The sequence below is a fragment of the Cervus canadensis genome, chromosome 11 (assembly GCF_019320065.1).
Source record: "Cervus canadensis isolate Bull #8, Minnesota chromosome 11, ASM1932006v1, whole genome shotgun sequence".
Lineage (NCBI taxonomy): Eukaryota > Metazoa > Chordata > Mammalia > Artiodactyla > Cervidae > Cervus > Cervus canadensis.
The window spans coordinates 72,213,454-72,231,929 of NC_057396.1; the positions used below are offsets into that span (position 1 = coordinate 72,213,454).

At 38.2% G+C, this 18,476-nt stretch overlaps 1 protein-coding gene across 1 annotated transcript; it reads left to right on the forward strand.

Moving 5' to 3' along the window:
• The first annotated feature begins 15,294 nt into the window (after positions 1-15,294).
• Positions 15,295-16,257, forward strand: LOC122449343 (olfactory receptor 4A47). The gene has a single exon (XM_043480859.1). It carries the CDS (start codon positions 15,295-15,297, stop codon positions 16,255-16,257), a length of 963 nt encoding a protein of 320 aa, XP_043336794.1.
• Positions 16,258-18,476: the final 2,219 nt, after the last annotated feature.

The following is an 18,476-nucleotide window of genomic DNA, read 5'->3' on the forward strand; positions in this document are numbered from 1 at the left end:
TTTATACTGATAAATTTCATGTACTCACACACACATACACACACACACACACATTGATATCTCTGAACTCCCAAGTAGTAAGGAAACTGTGGTACTGAATTCATTGAATAGCCCTTTTGTTTTGACTTCTTCCTCAGACCTAACTCTCCCTTCTCTGATATCACTTCAAAGAATAGGACCCCAGATTTTTCTGCAAAATGTTGAGAAGGTCTATGCTGCTGGTTAAATGGTTTGGTTTGAGAATCAGAAAAGACCCAGTTTGAATCCTGGTTCTTCCAATTGTGAATTCTTTCATCTGAAGTACACTTCTTTGGTACCTTACATTCTTGTTTTATCAGCTATAAAGTTAGAATAATAATATCCACTTCATAGATCAATAGTTGAGTGATTATGTATGAACACACCCACCTGCTGTGGACACAAAAAGAACTTTTAGTTACTTTTGTGACTGCGTATACAGCTGTGGAGAATTAACATTTGGAGCAGTAATACAGAGAACTGTTTAACCATGCTTCAAGCTCCAGAAGAACTGCTACTAATTTTACTCTCAAAGAAACAACAGAGGCTGTTATTGTCCATAGCGGGTTTCCCCAGAAAGGGTCTCCATATTTGTACTTGATGAGACTACTGGTGATTTATGCTACTGATATTTGTAATTTTCTCTTTCATGTATGTGAAGTATAATTAAATTTTGTTTTTATCCTCATTATTAGTCCTGATCATTAAAGAAGATATTTCATGGCCAAGCATGGTGCCTGCTGTCATAGAGCTGGGTTCCTCAATTTCCTTAACCTCTTCAAGTCTCAAATTAAGTTAATATTTATGAATATCTTTTGAAAAATTGAAACTCAGATAAAATAATCTTTTACTATATTTGAAAAGTGTTGAAAAATAATGAGTTATACACATGAAGTAACAAATTAAAATAAGCATTAGCATTATTGAAAAACTTACCTTAGCTTTTCACATGATTTTAGTGATGTTTGAATGTGTTCAGGAGAAGTTCCATGTTCAAACTAACTTATAGCAAGTAACTTTCAGTATAAAAGGTGCAACACTTGAGAAGAGCTTGTTAACTCTGAAATGAACAGTTGTTAAGAAATTTTATACAGTGAACATGTATAAGTTCTTAGTATATCAATTATATCTCATAAAACCTGTTTTAAAAGATGAAAGGGCTCTTAGAAGTCTAAATCTTTCCATCTAGCTTCTAAAGCCTCAAATGTTCTTCACAGAAAACTTGCTTTCTGATTTTGAATTGAGAATGGGTTCATTGGAAATACTATGGAGAACTGATTTTGAATAAATGTCAGTGGTTCTGCAGCACAAGAAACAGAGTGTGAAGGAAGCATATTCAAATGGTTCTTTCTGCCCATGATGAATCTTGTTCTAGAAAGGTGAACAGCAACACAAAACTGGGTCAGAAAAGACCCAGTTTGAATCCTGGCTCTTCCAATTGCAAATTCTTTCATCTGAAGTACACTTCTTTGGTACCTTACATTCTTGTTTTATCAACTATAAAGTTAGAATAATAATATCCACTTCATAGATCAATAGTTGAGTGATTATGTATGAACACACCCACCTGCTGTGGACACAAAAAGAAATCTTGGATACTCATAGGTATTCAAAGAGGCTTTGATAAGGTCCAGGGACCATGTCTTATAGATGCTGCTTTCTCTCCTAGGAATTAATTATCTCATTTGATGGAAAGGCTCTGTTTAGAAGCAAGTATTCTGGAATGACAGTGTGGAGAAACACTCACTGTAAAGTGGGGAATAGTTTTTCCTCTACGTGTGCTTGGGAGTTCAGATGTGTTCGACTGTGATCCCATGGAGCCTGCCAGGCTTCTCTGTCTATGGAATTTTCCAGATGAGATTACATGCGTGGGTTGCCATTTCCTTCTCCAGGGGCTCTTCCTGACCCAGGGATCAAACCCACGTCTCTTGTGTCTCCTGCATCTGCAGGCAGGTTCTTTATGAGCTGAGCCAGTGGAGAAGCTCAGTATTCCCTTCACCTGGAACCTAAATCTGTGAGAGTCCCTCTTTTCTATCATCACCTGGATTGTTAAGAAAACTGAATGTCTTGTCAATAGCAAAGTGGCATAATTCCTGTGTGTGACATGTGATGTAGAATCCCCGTTGACTCCTGTCATAGGAGAGTTTGTATTTTCTTATCAATTATTAAAACTTTTTTGGAAACCATTATTGATTGCTTGAGAGCTAGATCACTGAAGACACACAATTAATGGCAGCCTTTTGAAAGTTCTTGAGTCTAAAAGCTGTTTTTCTTTCTCCCTTCCACCTCCTCCTCCAGATTTATTGATGTATCACAGACAAATAAAATTTTGTTTTTAAGGTGTATAACAGCATTTAGATATAAGTATACATTGTGAAATAATCACCACAATCAAACTATTGACATATTTATCAATCATGTTGTTACCATTTTTTGTGGTGATAACACGATCCATCCTCTTAGCAAAATCTGGGTGTACAATGCAATATTGTTAACTATAATCACATCACTGTATAGCATACTTCCAGAAATTATTCATCCTTACATAACTGAAATTTGTTTCCCCTTTTTCAATCTCTGCTCATTTCTCCCTCCCTGGCATTCTACTCTTTGCGTCTATAGGTTTGACTATTTAAGATTCCATATATAAGTAATGGAGCTTCCCAGATGGTGTTAGTGATAAAGAACCCACCTGCCAATGCAGGTGATGTGAGAGACAGGGGTTTGATCCCTGGGTAGGGAAGATGCCCTGAAGGAAGTCATGACAACCCACTCCAGGATTCTTGCTTGGAGAATCCCATGGACAGAGGAGCCTGGCAGGCTACATTCCATAAGGTTGCAAAGAGTTGGACACAACTGAAGTGACAGCAGGCACACACACATATAAGTAATATCATGTAGCATTTCCCTTGTCTACATGGCTTACTGTACTTACCGTAATGCTCTCCAGATTCATTTCATGCTCTTGCAAATGAAGTTTCCTTTTAAGGAAAAAACTATAATATTCTATTATATATATGTGCTTCGTATCCTGGAGAAGGAAAAGGCAACCCACTCCAGTATTCTTGCCTCAGAAATCCCATGGACAGAAGAGCCGAGTGGGCTACAGTCCATGAGGTCACAAAAGAGCTGACACGACATAGCGATTAAACACACACACCCGCCACATGATCTACCCATATATCTGACATATGTATTATTTCCGTATTCCAGTTATTGTGTATGAGCATGAGTCCAGATATCTCTTCAGCGTAATTGATTTTAATTCCTTTGTGTATATACCCAGAAGTGAGAGTGCTGAGTCAGAAGTAGTTCTAGTTTTAATTTTTGGAGAAATCTCCATTCTATGTTCTATAATTGCTTTGTCAGTTTACAAGGGTTTCCTTTTTTTCACATCTTTACCAACACTTGTTATTTTTGTGTTTTTTATAATTACCATGTAACTGTGACACCTCACTGATGTTTTGATTTGCATTTTCCTGATGACTAGTGACATTTAACACTTTTTCATTTACCTATTGGCCATTGTAAGTATTCTTTTGAGAAATTTCCTGTGCCCATTTTAAAATTAGGTTAATTGTTTTTTCACTATTGATTTATGCAAGTTCCTTATGTATACGGGATATTAACCCAGTATCAGACATGTGGCTGTGGCTGCAAATATTTTGCAATTCACTGGTTGCCTTTTTATTCCAGATGCTTCCTTTGCTGTGCAGGTTTTTTTTTTTTAATGCAGCCCCACTTTTCTACTTTTACTTTTGGTGTCATATTTGAAAAATCATTACCTAGACCAATGTCAAGATTTTCTCTGTGTTGTCTTCAAGTAATTTTTGTTTGTTTGTTTGTTTCCTGTCTCGTATTTAAGTCTAATCCATCTTGAGTTTTATTTTTTGTATACTCTGAGATAAGGATCTGATTTTCTTCTTCTGCATGTGGTTATCCAGAGTACACAAGCCATTACTGAAGAAATCATTCTTTTTCTGGACACCCTTGTGAAAGTTCAGTTGACTATGTATGTGGATGGCTTATTCCTGATTTAGAAATCAGGAATTGGTTGGTCTACAGTTCTATTCTTCTTACTCAAAGTAACTTGGGATATATATATGTATGTGTGTGTGTGTGTGTTTGTGTGTGTGTGACCTGTATGAGTTTTTGTGCAAATGCTGTTGTTCACTTCTCAGAGGGCTAAGTAGCCACAAAACCCAGAAGGCTCCATCTTACAGTACTTTTCTTTCTTTGTATGTATGAGTTTGTCAGTGTGAAATATTAGCAGTAAAAATGAGAACATAAGTCTAAACACAAGAGAGTTCCAATTGTTCTACATTCTTTTCATTTGTAGTTATTTTCCTTTGGATCTTGGTACTTTATTGTGGCTTTAATTTCTTGCTTCTCTGTTGCTAATTTTGTAGAGCACTGTTTTTCATGTTCTTACTTACCATTTATATATTTTCTTTTGTGATATTGCTGTTCATGTCCTTTGCACATTTAAAAATAGTTTTAAAATTATATAATACACATATAAAATATATACATATATATATCAGTTCAGTTCAGTTGCTCAGTTGTGTCCGACTTTTTGTGACACTATAAACAGCAGCATGCCAGGCCTCCCTACCATCACCAGCTCCTGGAGTCCACCCAAACCCATGTCCATTGAGTCAGTGATGCCATCCAACCATCTCATCCTCTGTCATCCCCTTCTCCTCCGGCCCTCAACCTTTCCCAGGATCAGGGTCTTTTCTGATGAGTCAGCTCTTCCCATCAGGTGGCCAAAGTATTGGAGTTTCAGCTTCAACATCTGTCCTTCCAATGAACACCCAGGACTACTCTCCTTTAGGATGGACTGGTAGGATCTCCTTGCAGTCCAAGGGACTCTCAAGAGTCTTCTCCAACACCACAGTTCAAAAGCATCAATTCTTCAGTGCTCAGCTTTCTTTATAGTCCAATTCTCACATCCGTACCTGACCAATGGAAAAACCATAGCCTTGACTAGACTGACCTTTGTGGACAAAGTAATGTCTGCTTTTTAATATGCTGTCTAGGTTGGTCATAACTTTCCTTCCAAGGAGTAAGCATCTTTTAATTTCATGGCTGCAATGACCATCTGTAGTGATTTGGGAACCCAGAAAAATAAAGTTAGCCACTGTTTCCCCATCTATTTGCCATGAAATGATGGGACCAGATGCCATGATCTTAGTTTTCTGAATGTTGAGCTTTAAGCCAACTTTTTCACTCTCTGCTTTCAGTTTCATCAAGAGGCTCTTTAGTTCTTCACTTTCTGCCATAAAGGTGGTGTCATATGCATATCTGAGGCTATTGATATTTCTCCCGGCAGTCTTGATTCCAGCTTGTGCTTCCTCCAGCCCAGCGTTTCTCATGATGTCCTCTGCATATAAGTTAAATAAGCAGGGTGACAATATACAGCCTTGACGCACTCCTTTTCCTCTTTGGAACCAGTCTGTTGTTCCATGTCCAGTTCTAACTGTTGCTTCCTGACCTGCATCCAGGTTTCTCAAGAGGCAGGTCAGTTGGTCTGGTATTCCCATCTCCTTCAGAATTTTCCACAGTTTATTGTGATCCACACCGTCGAAGGCTTTGGTGTAGTCAATAAAGCAGAAATAGATGTTTTTCTGGAACTACATTGCCTTTTCAATGATCCAGCAGATGTTAGCAATTTGATCTCTGGTTCCTCTGCCTTTTCTAAAGCCAGCTTGAACATCTGGAAGTTCATCATTCATGTATTGCTGAAGCCTGGCTTGGGGAATTTTGAGCATTACTTTACTAGCGTGTGAGAGGAATGCAATTGTGCTTTTGAGCACATTTGTTTGAACATTCTTTGGCATTGTCTTTCTTTGGGATTGAAATGAAAACTGACCTTTTCCAGTCCTGTGGCGACTGCTGAGTTTTCCAAATTTGCTGGCATATTGAGTGCAGCACTTTCACAGCATCATCTTTTTGGATTTGAAATAGCTCAACTGGAATTCCATCACCTCTACTAGCTTTGTTTGCAGTGATGCTTCCTATGGCCCACTTGACTTCACATTCCAGGATGTCTGGCTCTATGTGAGTGTGAGTGATCACACCATCATGATGATCTGGGTTGTGAAAATCTTTTTTATGCAGTTCTTCTGTGTGTGCTTGCCACCTCTTCTTAAAATCTTCTTCTGTTAGGTCTGTACCATTTCTGTCCTTTATTGAGTCCATCTTTGCAAGAAATGTTCCCTTGGTATTTCTAATTTTCTTGAAGAGATCTCTAGGCTTTCCCATTCTATTGTTTTCCTCTATTTCTTTGCCTTCATAAGAAGTATTCATGTACAGTTGGAATGATTTGTTCCTTGAAAGCTTAGTAAAATGACCTGTAAAACCAAACCACCTATCCATCCTTTTCAGTGTTTCCTAGTGTTCTTCCCCAGAGTAGTCATAAGTCTGTTTCTTAAGATTATTCAAGCATTTTAAAAAAAAGGCATATTTATCTATGTTTATGTGTACAAATGTCTGCAATAAATATTTACATTTTATTATTAAACACAGTAAGGATCTTTCCATAACAGTCTATATATATCTCATTCTCAGTTATTCTTATAATATGTGATTTTCCTTTATAAGATTCCTGAATTAGTGTATCCAGTACTTTTCACGTCATTTCCAATCTTTTCCTGTGATGTGTAATTCTGCGATAAATATGTAACTTCTTGATTATGTGTTCTTAGAAATGTTAGTTTCCAGAAGTAGTGATTTTGGGTCACAAGGAATATATGTTTAAAATGTTGATATTCACAGTTATTTTCAAAATGATTCATGAGGTTATACCTACACTTCTGCCCACAGTCTGAGAATATCCTGTTTACCTTCTTAACAACCAGTGATCAGTTTTTGGGGATGTGACAATATGGTTCATTCATTAAAGAATTTATAGTTCATTTGTGTACTTTAATTGAAATTCTTTAAATATAATTGATTTAAGCATCTTTCACATGTTTAAAAATGCTAAAGGATCTTCTCCAGACAGGAAACACAGAAAGGTTGTATAAATGTGAACCCAAGACAACAAAGTAAATGGCAATGGGACCATACCTATCAATAATTACCTTAAATGTAAATGGGTTGAATGCCCCAACCAAAAGACAAAGACTGGCTGAATGGATACAAAAACAAGACCCCTATATATGCTGTCTACAAGAGACCCACCTCAAAACAAGGTACACATACAGACTAAAAGTGAAGGGCTGTATTTATCTTTAAATTGTCTATTAATATTTTTGATTATTTTCTTTGTCATACTTCTATGAGCAATTATATACTAAGGAAATAATCTTTTCAAAAAATCTTTATGTATGTACTTAATTTTCTGACTTGTTATTTGATTTTGAATTTGTTTTGCTATGTAGATATTTTTGGTTATATACTTGGTCAGATTTATGAATACTTTATGTGTTTTTTGTTTCATCATTAAAAGTTTTGCTCATTTCTCCCTAAATATAATATTATTCCTTATTTTTTAGACATTAATGTTTTAGCACTTTTGTGGTTTTGTATTTTATATGAAATGTATTATCCGTCAGATATTTATTTTGATTATAAGGAGTTAAATAAGAATTGTATTTTATTGTTTTCTAAATGAACATTTTTAGTAGTTGCATAATTATCTTTCATCACTGATTTGAAATCCTAAATATACTGTGTTCTAAAGTTCCGCATCTATGTGGATGCAATTCTGGACTTTATTTTGTTCCACTGATTTTTTTCAGTCATGTACTATTTAATGCATGATACAACAATTCATCCATAGAACATTTGGAAATCCAATAGGCCCAGAACTCCTTCATTACTCTTCTTTTTCAGAATTATGTCTGTTCCTACATATGTATGTTGTCAAATTAAATTTATAATAAAGGGCCAGTCACAGAAATTCTGTGTCAATTTTTGACTTACAAAGAATAATTTAGGAAGGGTTCCTATCTTTAGAGATTTGAGAACGCCTGTCCATGAAGAGGGTAGGTGTTTTCATTGTCTTTTTTATCCTCTTTGTTAGAGCTTTACATATTCTGTGTTTTTTAATCCCTTATAGATAGCTGCTGTTCTTACTGCCTGATCTCTTAAATGTCAGCTGACATTATTGCTGCAAGAAAAACCATCTCTTTTAGGAAATCCATGACTTAAAACTTTGCTGACCATCAATTGATGTGGCTGAGATCATTCTACTGATGGGTCTGGCCTATGACTACTATGCATCCATCTGTACTACCTCACCATCTAAGTGTATATAGGTGTGGCCGTATCTGGGAGTTTCCTAGATTGAAAGATGTATTCATGCAACACTGCGGATCTTTACAGCCTGGCTGCCGTTTTTTGGCCCCAGGGACATAGAATTCATGTGTATCATGAACTCTGTCGAAAGGTGTTTACCTGAATACTTATACACTTTATTGCTGCCAACTGAGAGTTTATCTGCCTGTTAAACTGAATGCCTTTTGATGACTCTTGTGTTGTGGCCCTACACACTGTGAAATCTCACAGCTTGAATGGCAGGTGCAAAGCCCCCTCCATCTGAGTCTCTCACATCTCTCTGGTTATTTTATTCTTCGTGCCCTGCATATTTGCATATCTGCCTCAGACTATGACCTTTTCTATCAATGAAGCCATGTCCATATTTTATACTAACTCTTACCTTATATTCTTTATCCTACATCTTCAAAAATGCAGAGGTAAACACTGCTGTGAAGAAGTTCTGAGTCAAAAGATGACTTCAGAGGGGAAGTAATGAAAACAGCATAAAATAATTTTAACTTTTTATCATGTAAGTGTTAGGGTTATTTTGTGTTGTTTTCATAATTTCCCCTTGGAAGTCATCTTTTGATTCGGAACTACCTCACAGCATTGTTTACCTTTGCATTTCTGAGGGTGCAGAATAAAGAGTTGGATTTCCCTGGTGGTCTAGTGACTAAGACTTGCGCTTCCAATGCAGGGTGCCGGGTTCAATTCCTGATCAGGAAACTAAATCCCACATACAGCAACTAAGAGTTCCCACGCTGCAACTAAATAAAGACCCCACATGCTACAACTAATACCTGGTGCAGTCAAATAAATAAATATATTTTTAAACTTTTTATTTTATATTGGAGTATAGCTGATCAATGATGTTGGACAGCAAAGGGACTCAGCCATGCATACACATGTATCCATTCTCCCCCAAACTCCCCTCCCATCCAGGATGCCACGTAACACTGAGCAGAGATCCCCGTGCTCTACAGTAAAATAAGTGAACTCTATATTTACAGAAATGGTGAAGAATTAAAGATAATTTCTATTTTTAGGACCAAGGGAACACTGTTTGTCAGAAGTATACTGATGTTGACATTCGGAAATCTGAAGAGAGGCCCTAATAGGAACTCATCGTTACAAAAATATTCATTTTAGATATATTTATCACCCATTTGTTGGTCACATGTTGGAGTACTGTCAGAACCAGTTTGGTTTCTTGTTAAAATGCAGCTGTTCACTGCCCATGAAATTTCAAAACAAAAGAAAGCATTTGGGGAAAATAGGAATCCTAGAGTATTTATTTTCCAGTTTCTCTTTCCACAACTTTCTAATATGCTGGCTCATCTTTTCTGATTCTCTATTTTTTCTATACCTCCCTGAAAAAGAAAAAAGTTTGCCATCTATTATTACTGTATTATTAAAATAAAAATTCACTGCTATTATAATCTTAACTATGTTGTGTTGGTCAGTCGCTAAGTTGGATCTGACTTTTTGCGACCCCATGGACTGTAGCACCCCAGGTTTCTCTGTTCTTCACTATCTCCCAGAGTTTGCTCAAATTCATGTCCATTGAGTCTGAGATACCATTCAACCATCTCATCCTCTGTTGCTCCCTTCTCTGTCTGCCCTCAACCTTTCCCAGTATTAGGGTATTTTCCAAAGGGTTGACTTTTTTGCCAAAGAGTTGGCTCTTTGCATTAGGTGGCCAAAGTATTGGAGCTTCAGCTTTAGTGTCAGTCCTTCCAATAAAAGTTCAAGGTTGATTTCTTTTAGGATTGACTGGTTTAATCTCCTCACAGTCAAAGAGACTCTCAAGAGTCTTCTCCAACACCAGCATATATATATGTGCATGTTTATATATATATGGATGCATGTATATATACACTTATATATACAGGCTTCCCATGTGGCTCAGTGCTTCTGTGGTGGCTCAGATGGTAAAGAATCTGCCTGCAATGCAGGAGACCTGGGCTCGATCCTTGGGCTGGGAAGATCCCCTGGAGAAGGGAAAGGCTACCCACTCCAGTCTTCTGGCCTGGAGAATTCCATGGACAGAGGAGCCCGGTGGGCTACAGTTCATGAGGTCGCAAAGAGTTGGACATGACTGAGGGACTAACACAGGTGGCATAGTGGTAAAGAATGTGCCTGCCAATACAGGAGATGTGGGTTCTATCCCTGAGTCTGGAAGATCCTCTGAGAAGGTGAAGGAAATGGAAACCCACTCCAGTGTTCTTGCCTGGAAAATCCCATGGACAGAGGAGGCTGGTGGGCTGCAGTCCCTGGGGTTGCAAAAGAGTTGGACAGGGTTTAACATCTAAAACAAAACAATTTAGTATTTAGTATATGCAAATAAATGGCTTAAAGATCTCTAGAAGGACTTGGGCCATAGATTCCAATCTGAGTGAAAATTAACAACTTGCAGAAGCACATCTGGACTGGACAGGGATGCGTAGGGAGATGCCATCCTATTGATGCCAATCATGCTATCACTGGCTAAACTGCAAAAGTGCCACCACTCTCTTGACCTCAGAATCAATATGATTCTCAGAATTGCTTAGCCCAGATAACTAGTATCCACCCAAAGCCTTGCACAAATGCTCCTGGTTGTCAGATTCTAAGTCAAATATTTTCATCCAGTTTGCAGGAGGACATGGGAATGTAGCTCCTTGGATTTTAGGTAGGGAAAATGGGTTTACACTTTGGAAACTAGCAACTTATGCATGTTGTCCTGAAGAGAGTTTTGGGTAATCACACACTCCCAGTGTTCACTACAGTTGGGGGATGGGGTCTCATAAAATGGGCTTCATTTATCTCATAGAAAGTTGTTCTTTCCTAGAAAAATTCAGATGTTTGTGTCTCTACCTTACAGGCAGAAAGAAAAGCAGAAACAGAGGACCAAAAGGAATCTAGAGAAAAAATATTAGACTACTATAGTCATTTCTTCTTTCTTTCTTTCTTTCTTTTCTTAACTGAATTCCTGCTTTGTTGTTGTCCAGCCGTGTCAGACTCTTTGCGACCCCATGGACCATGCTTCCATGCCCTTCACCGTTTCCTGGAGCTTGCTGAAACTCATGTCCTCTGTAGTAACTGTGTTTGGGCTTCCCAGGTGGCGCTAGTGGTAAAGAACCTGCCTGCCAATGCACGAGATATGAGGGACCCGGGTTTGCTCCATGGGTGGGGAAGGTCCCCTGGAGAAGGGAATGGCTACCGACTCCAGTAATCTTGCCTGGGAAATGCCATAGACAGAGAAGCCTGGTGGGTTCCATGGGGTTACAAAGAATCAGACACCAGAGAGTGACTAACACTTTAGTCTTCACTTCAGAAGCACAAATGGGTAGAATAGTTCTTTATGTGTATATCCTGGCACTATCGTACTGTAGCATAGCATTTGGTAGCACTTCTCAAGAGGCTCTGCCTCTTTAATTTTTCAGATATTTATGAGATGGATGCTTTCCTTAACTAAAAAATTGCTTATCTTACTTTGAACGTGTGCTTAGTCAGTCGTGTCTGACTCTTTGCGACCCCATGGACTGGAGCTCACCAGACTTATCTGTCCATGAATTCTTCAGGCAGTAACGCTGGAGTGGGTAGCTATTCTCTTCTCCAGGGAATCTATCTGACCCAGGGATCGGACCCAGGTCTCTTGCATTGCAGGCAGATTTTTACTGCCTGAGCCACCAGGAAGCTCACTTTAATTTTAAAGAAACATTAAGCTAAATCCAAATTCCTAACCAAGACCTGTGCTGCTCTTCAGGGTTCTTGTCCTGTCTCCCTCTTCAGACTCAGTCTGTTCTGTCCGCTCCTTCTCTATTTCACTTCAGGCACAATGACATTTCAGGGTCTTCAACTCTCTAGGTAACTTCCAACATCGGAGCTTAGGACATGTGAAACTGTTATTGTAGTTGCTTCTCATCTGTTGGATTCCAGCTAAAATTATTACCCTTTCTAAAGACCTTTTATTATTGTCCGCTGTACACTCTCCCTCTTACTTTCTGTCAAAGTTCCCTGTGTTTTGTTTTATTAGCGTGGATCACAGATCATCATTACCTTATTGTGTGTGTACAAAGTCACTTCAGTCATGTCTGACTGTTTGTGACCCTATGGACGTAGCCCGTCAGGCTCCTCTAGCTGTTGGATTCTCCAGGCAAGAATACTGGAGTGGGTTGCCATTTCCTTCTTCAGGGGATCTTCCCGACCCAGGGATTGAATCCAGGTCTCTTAAGTCTCCTGCATTGGCAGGTGTGATCTTTACCACTAGCACCACCTGGGAAGTTGTTCAGTTTTTAAATGACTGGCTGTATTATATACAAGGTGAATGCAGTAGCACTTTTATCCTGATTTTTTCCCCCTCTTTACTGATGCTTCATTCTCTGGCTCACAGGATAAAGCCTGCCACAAAGTAGGCCCTCAATAAAACTTAAAAAAATAGATTGGATAAGTAATGTTATTGCATCTAGTGAAGTTGCTCAGTCGTTTCCAACTCTTTGTGACCCCATGAATTGTAGCCTGCCAGGCTCCTCCATCCATGGGATTTTCCAGGCAAGAATGCTGGAGTGGGTTGCCATTTCCTTCTCCAGGGGATCTTCCCAACCCAGGGATTGAACCCAGGTCTCCCGCATTGTAGGCAGATGCTTTTACCATCTGAGCCACCAGGGTATTGCATCTAAACTGGAGATAAAATTTTATTATACCAAGCCCCACACTTACAGGCAGAAAACATTAAGAATTAGATAAAAAGAAAGAAAATCTTCCTATGGATAAATGGGGAAATAAGTGATAAATTCATTTGTCTTGCAGCAAAATGACAGGTCTAATATTTTATTCTCTACTGGCAAAAGTTCCATAATGGTTCTGAAGCTATGTTTTTCTCCTTGTTACATCCTCTTGACCCCAGTTATGTCATTGGTCTAACAGTATCTTTATAAAGAGATGTTCTGTTAAGATTTGGTGGAAAATCACATGGAATATAATTAAGCAAGAGTCTGTCTTGAATAGGAGAAGGCAATGGCAACCCACTCCAGTACTCTTGCCTGGAGAATCCCAGGGGGAGCCTGTTGGGCGGCCGTCTATGCGGTCGCACAGAGTCGGACACGACTGAAGCGACTTAGCAGCAGCAGCAGCAGTCTTGGATACACTCCAAATTCATGACTTGATAAATCTGGTTAGAAGGTATAAGATACCATGATCTTTGCCTCTGTCAGGGGGATGATGCTATCCTCTCTAGAACTATTATACCTTTTTCAGGAGTTGCAATAACTATTTCCATAATGAGCTCTCAAAATCTCAGTAGTTTCTTTTGCTATACTAACACAATAGAAAGAGGTAGGGGAAAAAAGCTGCATAGTATATTTTCTTTATTGAAGTTACTGGAAAACAGTTTAGTTACTAGAGCAATTTCCTTTTCAAAATAGTTGTTAACTTATATGACATAGATTTGTCGGCTGTTTTAATTACCTTAAGCTGGAAAAAGTATTTTTTCTGTTTGTAATATGGAATTTTGGGGGAATTTTTTAAAAACGTTTCTACAAGGTGAGTAATAACAATTTTCTGAAATATTTAGAAAATTCTATGAAGTAAAGGGGCTGACATAGTAATGTGAAATCAAATATATTTTTAGGAATAATGCAGGTTTTTGTCCTTGGTGTTCACACTGGATTGAAGACATTTCTATGTCTTTACGAGATAGTTGAAAAGGCTTCTTGCTGACTGTGAACTGGAATCCAAAAGGTAAATTTATAACAGTTAATAGTAGATGCTGAATTTTTCAGTTGTGTAGATTTATTTACTATGTAGGAAATTGCAAACTTGGATTTATAAGAATTGAAAATTTGGAAACCCCTTCCTGAAATCACAAGATTTTTGAAGTGAGCTAGTTTAAAATTCAATTTCTCTCACTGAAAAATGTATGATTTTAGAAAATTAAATATTATAAGCCTGTTTCTTTAAAAAATGAAGTTAACAATATTTCTTACAGTGAAGACTAAATTTTATACATTAAATGTGATTTTATAAGTGCACAGAGTACATGTACTTACACATATACATACGGAGGTATAAAACATCAGTGTAAGCATGGAGATTTGTTTATCCCTAAGTCATATCCAAATCTTTGCCACCCCACGGACTGTAGCCCACCAGGCTCCTCTGTCCGTTGGATTTCCCAGGCAAGAATATTGGGGTGGGTTGCCCTTTCCTTCTCCAAGGGATCTTCCCAACCCAGGAGTTGAACCCCTGTCTCCTGCTTGGATGGAGATTCTTTATCACTGAGCCATCTGAGAAGTCCAAGCAGAGATAACATCTAACATATAGTTTGGCATAAAAATGATAGATATTCTTACAATGTTAATATTTCCTTTTATTCAACTATTCTCTACCACAAAATGAGATGGAGAACATTTAGGAAGGAATAGGTTAATTGTGGAACATTGAAAATGTATTTAATAAATTTAATAAATATGATTAAAATTTATTTTAATAAATATTAAATTGATATCTGTTTGGATATGTCAATTAGATAGTTGCATACACATATTTATTCCTAAATTTGTTCTCCCCACTTTGAATGTGTAAGTTACCTTAAATGATTCTTTACTTAAATATTTCACTTTTGTGATTTTATACTTGGTTCATCTTTAAATGGAATTCCCTATTTATCCACTCTTATTATTTCACTTTTCCTATAAAACTCAGCTGAACTATTGTTTTCTTTGAGAAACCTTCCCAGATCCAGAGTTGATTATAGACATTCTGGAAATGTTAACCCTTATCCATATGAACCTATTTATAGTGATGCTTATAAAATTGGTTGTTATGGTCTGACCCCTCATTATACATCGAATCACTGAGAATAGGGAAACATTCTTATTTGACTTTAGGATCCTAATGTCAGGTTTAACACATTGGGTGAATAAAGTACATTAAGCTTATAATCCATGTAAAGGTGTTTTTAATTTTTTGATTTGATTCATAGGTAAACTGTTCCTCATATGTGAAGTCAGCACCTGTAAGGAATAGATGGAACCAAGAAGCAATGTGACTCACTTTGTCCTCCTGGGCCTCACTCAGAATCCAAAGGAGCAGAAAGTCCTTTTTGTTATGTTCTTGTTCTTCTACATCTTGACCATGTTGGGCAACATGCTAATTGTGGTGACTGTAACATTTAGTAAGATCCTGAATTCGCCGATGTACTTTTTTCTTGCTAGTTTATCATTTATGGATGTCATTTATTCCTCATCTATTTCTCCCAAATTGATTTCAAGCTTGTTCTTAGGGAAAAATACCATATCCTTCCAATCCTGTATGACCCAGCTGTTTACAGAGCACTTTTTTGGTGGATCAGAGGTCTTCCTTCTGCTGGTGATGGCCTATGACCGCTATGTGGCCATCTGTAAGCCGTTGCATTATCTGGTGATCATGAGGCAATGGGTGTGTGTTGTGTTGCTGGTGCTGTCCTGGGTTGGAGGTTTTCTGCACTCCATTATTCAGCTTAGCACTATTTTCGGGCTCCCGTTCTGTGGCCCCAATATCATTGATCATTTTTTCTGTGACATGTACCCTCTGTTGAAACTGGTGTGTACTGACACCTATATCATTGGCCTCTTAGTAGCAGCAAATGGAGGACTGATCTGCACTGTTGTGTTTCTGCTCTTGCTCGTCTCCTACGGAGTCATCCTGCACTCTCTGAAGAACCTGAGTCAGGAAGGGAGGCGGAAAGCCCTCCAGACCTGTGGTTCCCACATCACTGTGGTTGTCTGCTTCTTTGTCCCCTGCATTTTCATGTATGTGAGACCTGCTAAGACCTTCCCTATTGACAAATCTTTAAGTGTGTTTTATACAGTCATAACCCCCATGCTGAACCCATTAATCTACACTCTGAGAAACTCAGAGATGACAAATGCCATGAGTAAGCTTTGGAGAAGGAACATGGTATTTTATGGTAAAAAAAGTGCATCATCCACCATGAAGGGGGTCATTTGACATCAGAGACCACTTCCTTGGAATTCAGTAGCTTTCTCAAATCTGATGCTGGTTTCTTTTTCTTCTAGGAATTTATAATTATAATATAAAAAGTTGTACTATAACTATGCAACTGTGCTGTTAATAACATGGATAGTCCCTCTCCATGGTAGAATGCAAGGTCTGTAATATTTTCCTTCTCACTGTATCTAGAAAGATGAAAGAAAGGTTGAAGGAGCCAATATCATGTAACAGATTAGTGAAGGAAATTTTATATAGTTACACTGATTTTTAATCAATTTATGCATTTTTTTCTGTTTTAATTTTTTCCAAGTTATTCTTAATGCTATATACTCAGTGTTCTTTATAAAATTTCAGTTGCATTATACACAAAACTTTTCATGTAATCCTAATTTTTTTTGAGTAGCTGAAGTGAAATAGATAATAATAAATAGTAAAAATTCAAATCATACAAAATGGGAGAAAGTGTAGAATACATTTCCTATTTATCTTTCAATATATTTTCTAGTCCACTTCTGCAGGGGCACTCTATTTCTTAAGATCCATCTGGTAATAATCTATATAAAAGCAATTGTATTTAAATACATGTATTTTTTTTCTGTGTAGGTAAACTTTGCTTTTGTAGGAACATCTGTGAAGTATTTTCCTAGCAGTCCATTTAGAGCTAAACCTTAATTTTTCTCATACTACATCATACTCCTTTATAGAGACATACTGAAATTAATGTTTCCATTCTTTTTCATGTTGTTCCTAAATGTTTTCTATGTTTGCAATGAAAATATATTTTTGAATGTGTGCAAGTATGAGCTTCTGGAAGTGAAGTTGTTGATATATGTGTTGTGTTTGAATCAATGCTCAGGTAATATGTGCATTTAAAATATTAATGGTCATAGCTATTGCCATCTTTGAAGTTGTACAAACAGCTACACTCCTGTTCACAGTTTGTGAGAATATTTTTGTCCACATTCTCAAAATCAACCCTGATAAATACTGATGGCATATGATAATCAGATTAAATTTGTTTTAAACTTTGTTTTATAATTTACCACAAATCCTTTTGATACGGGTTTGGACATCTTTTCACTTGTTTGATATAATTTGTATTTTTTCCCTAGAATAGTCTGTTAATCTCTTTTATCTATTCATTTAATTGTTGATCCTTTCCATGCTGATTTTTATGAAATAATTGTCTAATAAAGAAATGACACTTTTTGCTATTGTACACAAATTGATATCTTTCTGGCTAGTCACCAAACAAGATGTCCTGGAGCTGGTGTTGTTTTGCTGGTTGGCAGAATGGTCAGGCCAGGCTGTCCTGGGTGGTGCTGGCCTGCTGGTGAGTGGGCTGGGATAGACTGGGCTGGCATCAGGGCCACAGTCTGGTGGGTGGGGCTTTGGCCCAGTGGGCCCTGGGGCTGGTGCTTGCCCACTGGTGGGTGAGACCAGGACCTGGGGCTAGGGCTAGCCCATTGGTGGTGGAGCCGAGTCCCAGGGTCCCTGGCTGCGGGGTCAGGGGCCCCAGAACTTGGGTTGTCTGAGTGGTTGCAGGTCCCAGAGGGTTCTGGGCTGCTGTCCTTGTTACTACCCATGGTTCTTGATCTCCTTAATCAATAGAAATTGATTAGAGACCATACAAGAAATTCAGGCAAGGCTTTATTGGGGCCCCTGCTGCAGCAGGGGGTAGAAGGACAAACGACCCCTTAGGTGGTATCGTGTGCAGGGACAGGCACAGTGCCCTGCTTTTCTCCAGACTCTCTGCTTTTTGCTCCAGGCTCTTCAAAAGTGGTGTGTGTTCATGCCAAGTCTCTTCAGTCTAGTCCAACTCTTTGTGGCCCTGTGGACAGTTGCCCACCAGACTCTTCTGCCCATGGGATTCTCCAGGCAAGAATACTGAAGTGGGTTGCCATGCCCTCCGCCAGGGGATCTTCCCAACCCAGAAACTGAACCCATGTCTCCTGAGTCTCCTGCATTTCAGGCAGATTCTTTATCACTGAGCCACCAGGAAAGCTCCTATTACCTTAGTTCTTACACTTGTTTTAAAAATCGTGGTCAAATATGCATAACAAAATTTTAAATTTTAACCATATTAAAGTGGCATTAATTCACCCTGTTATGCAAACAATACCACTGTCTATTATTGGCAGAACATTTCCAGCTTCCCAAACTGAAATTCCACAGCTATTAAATAAAGTTTCCCACTTCCACTCAGTGAGCCCCAG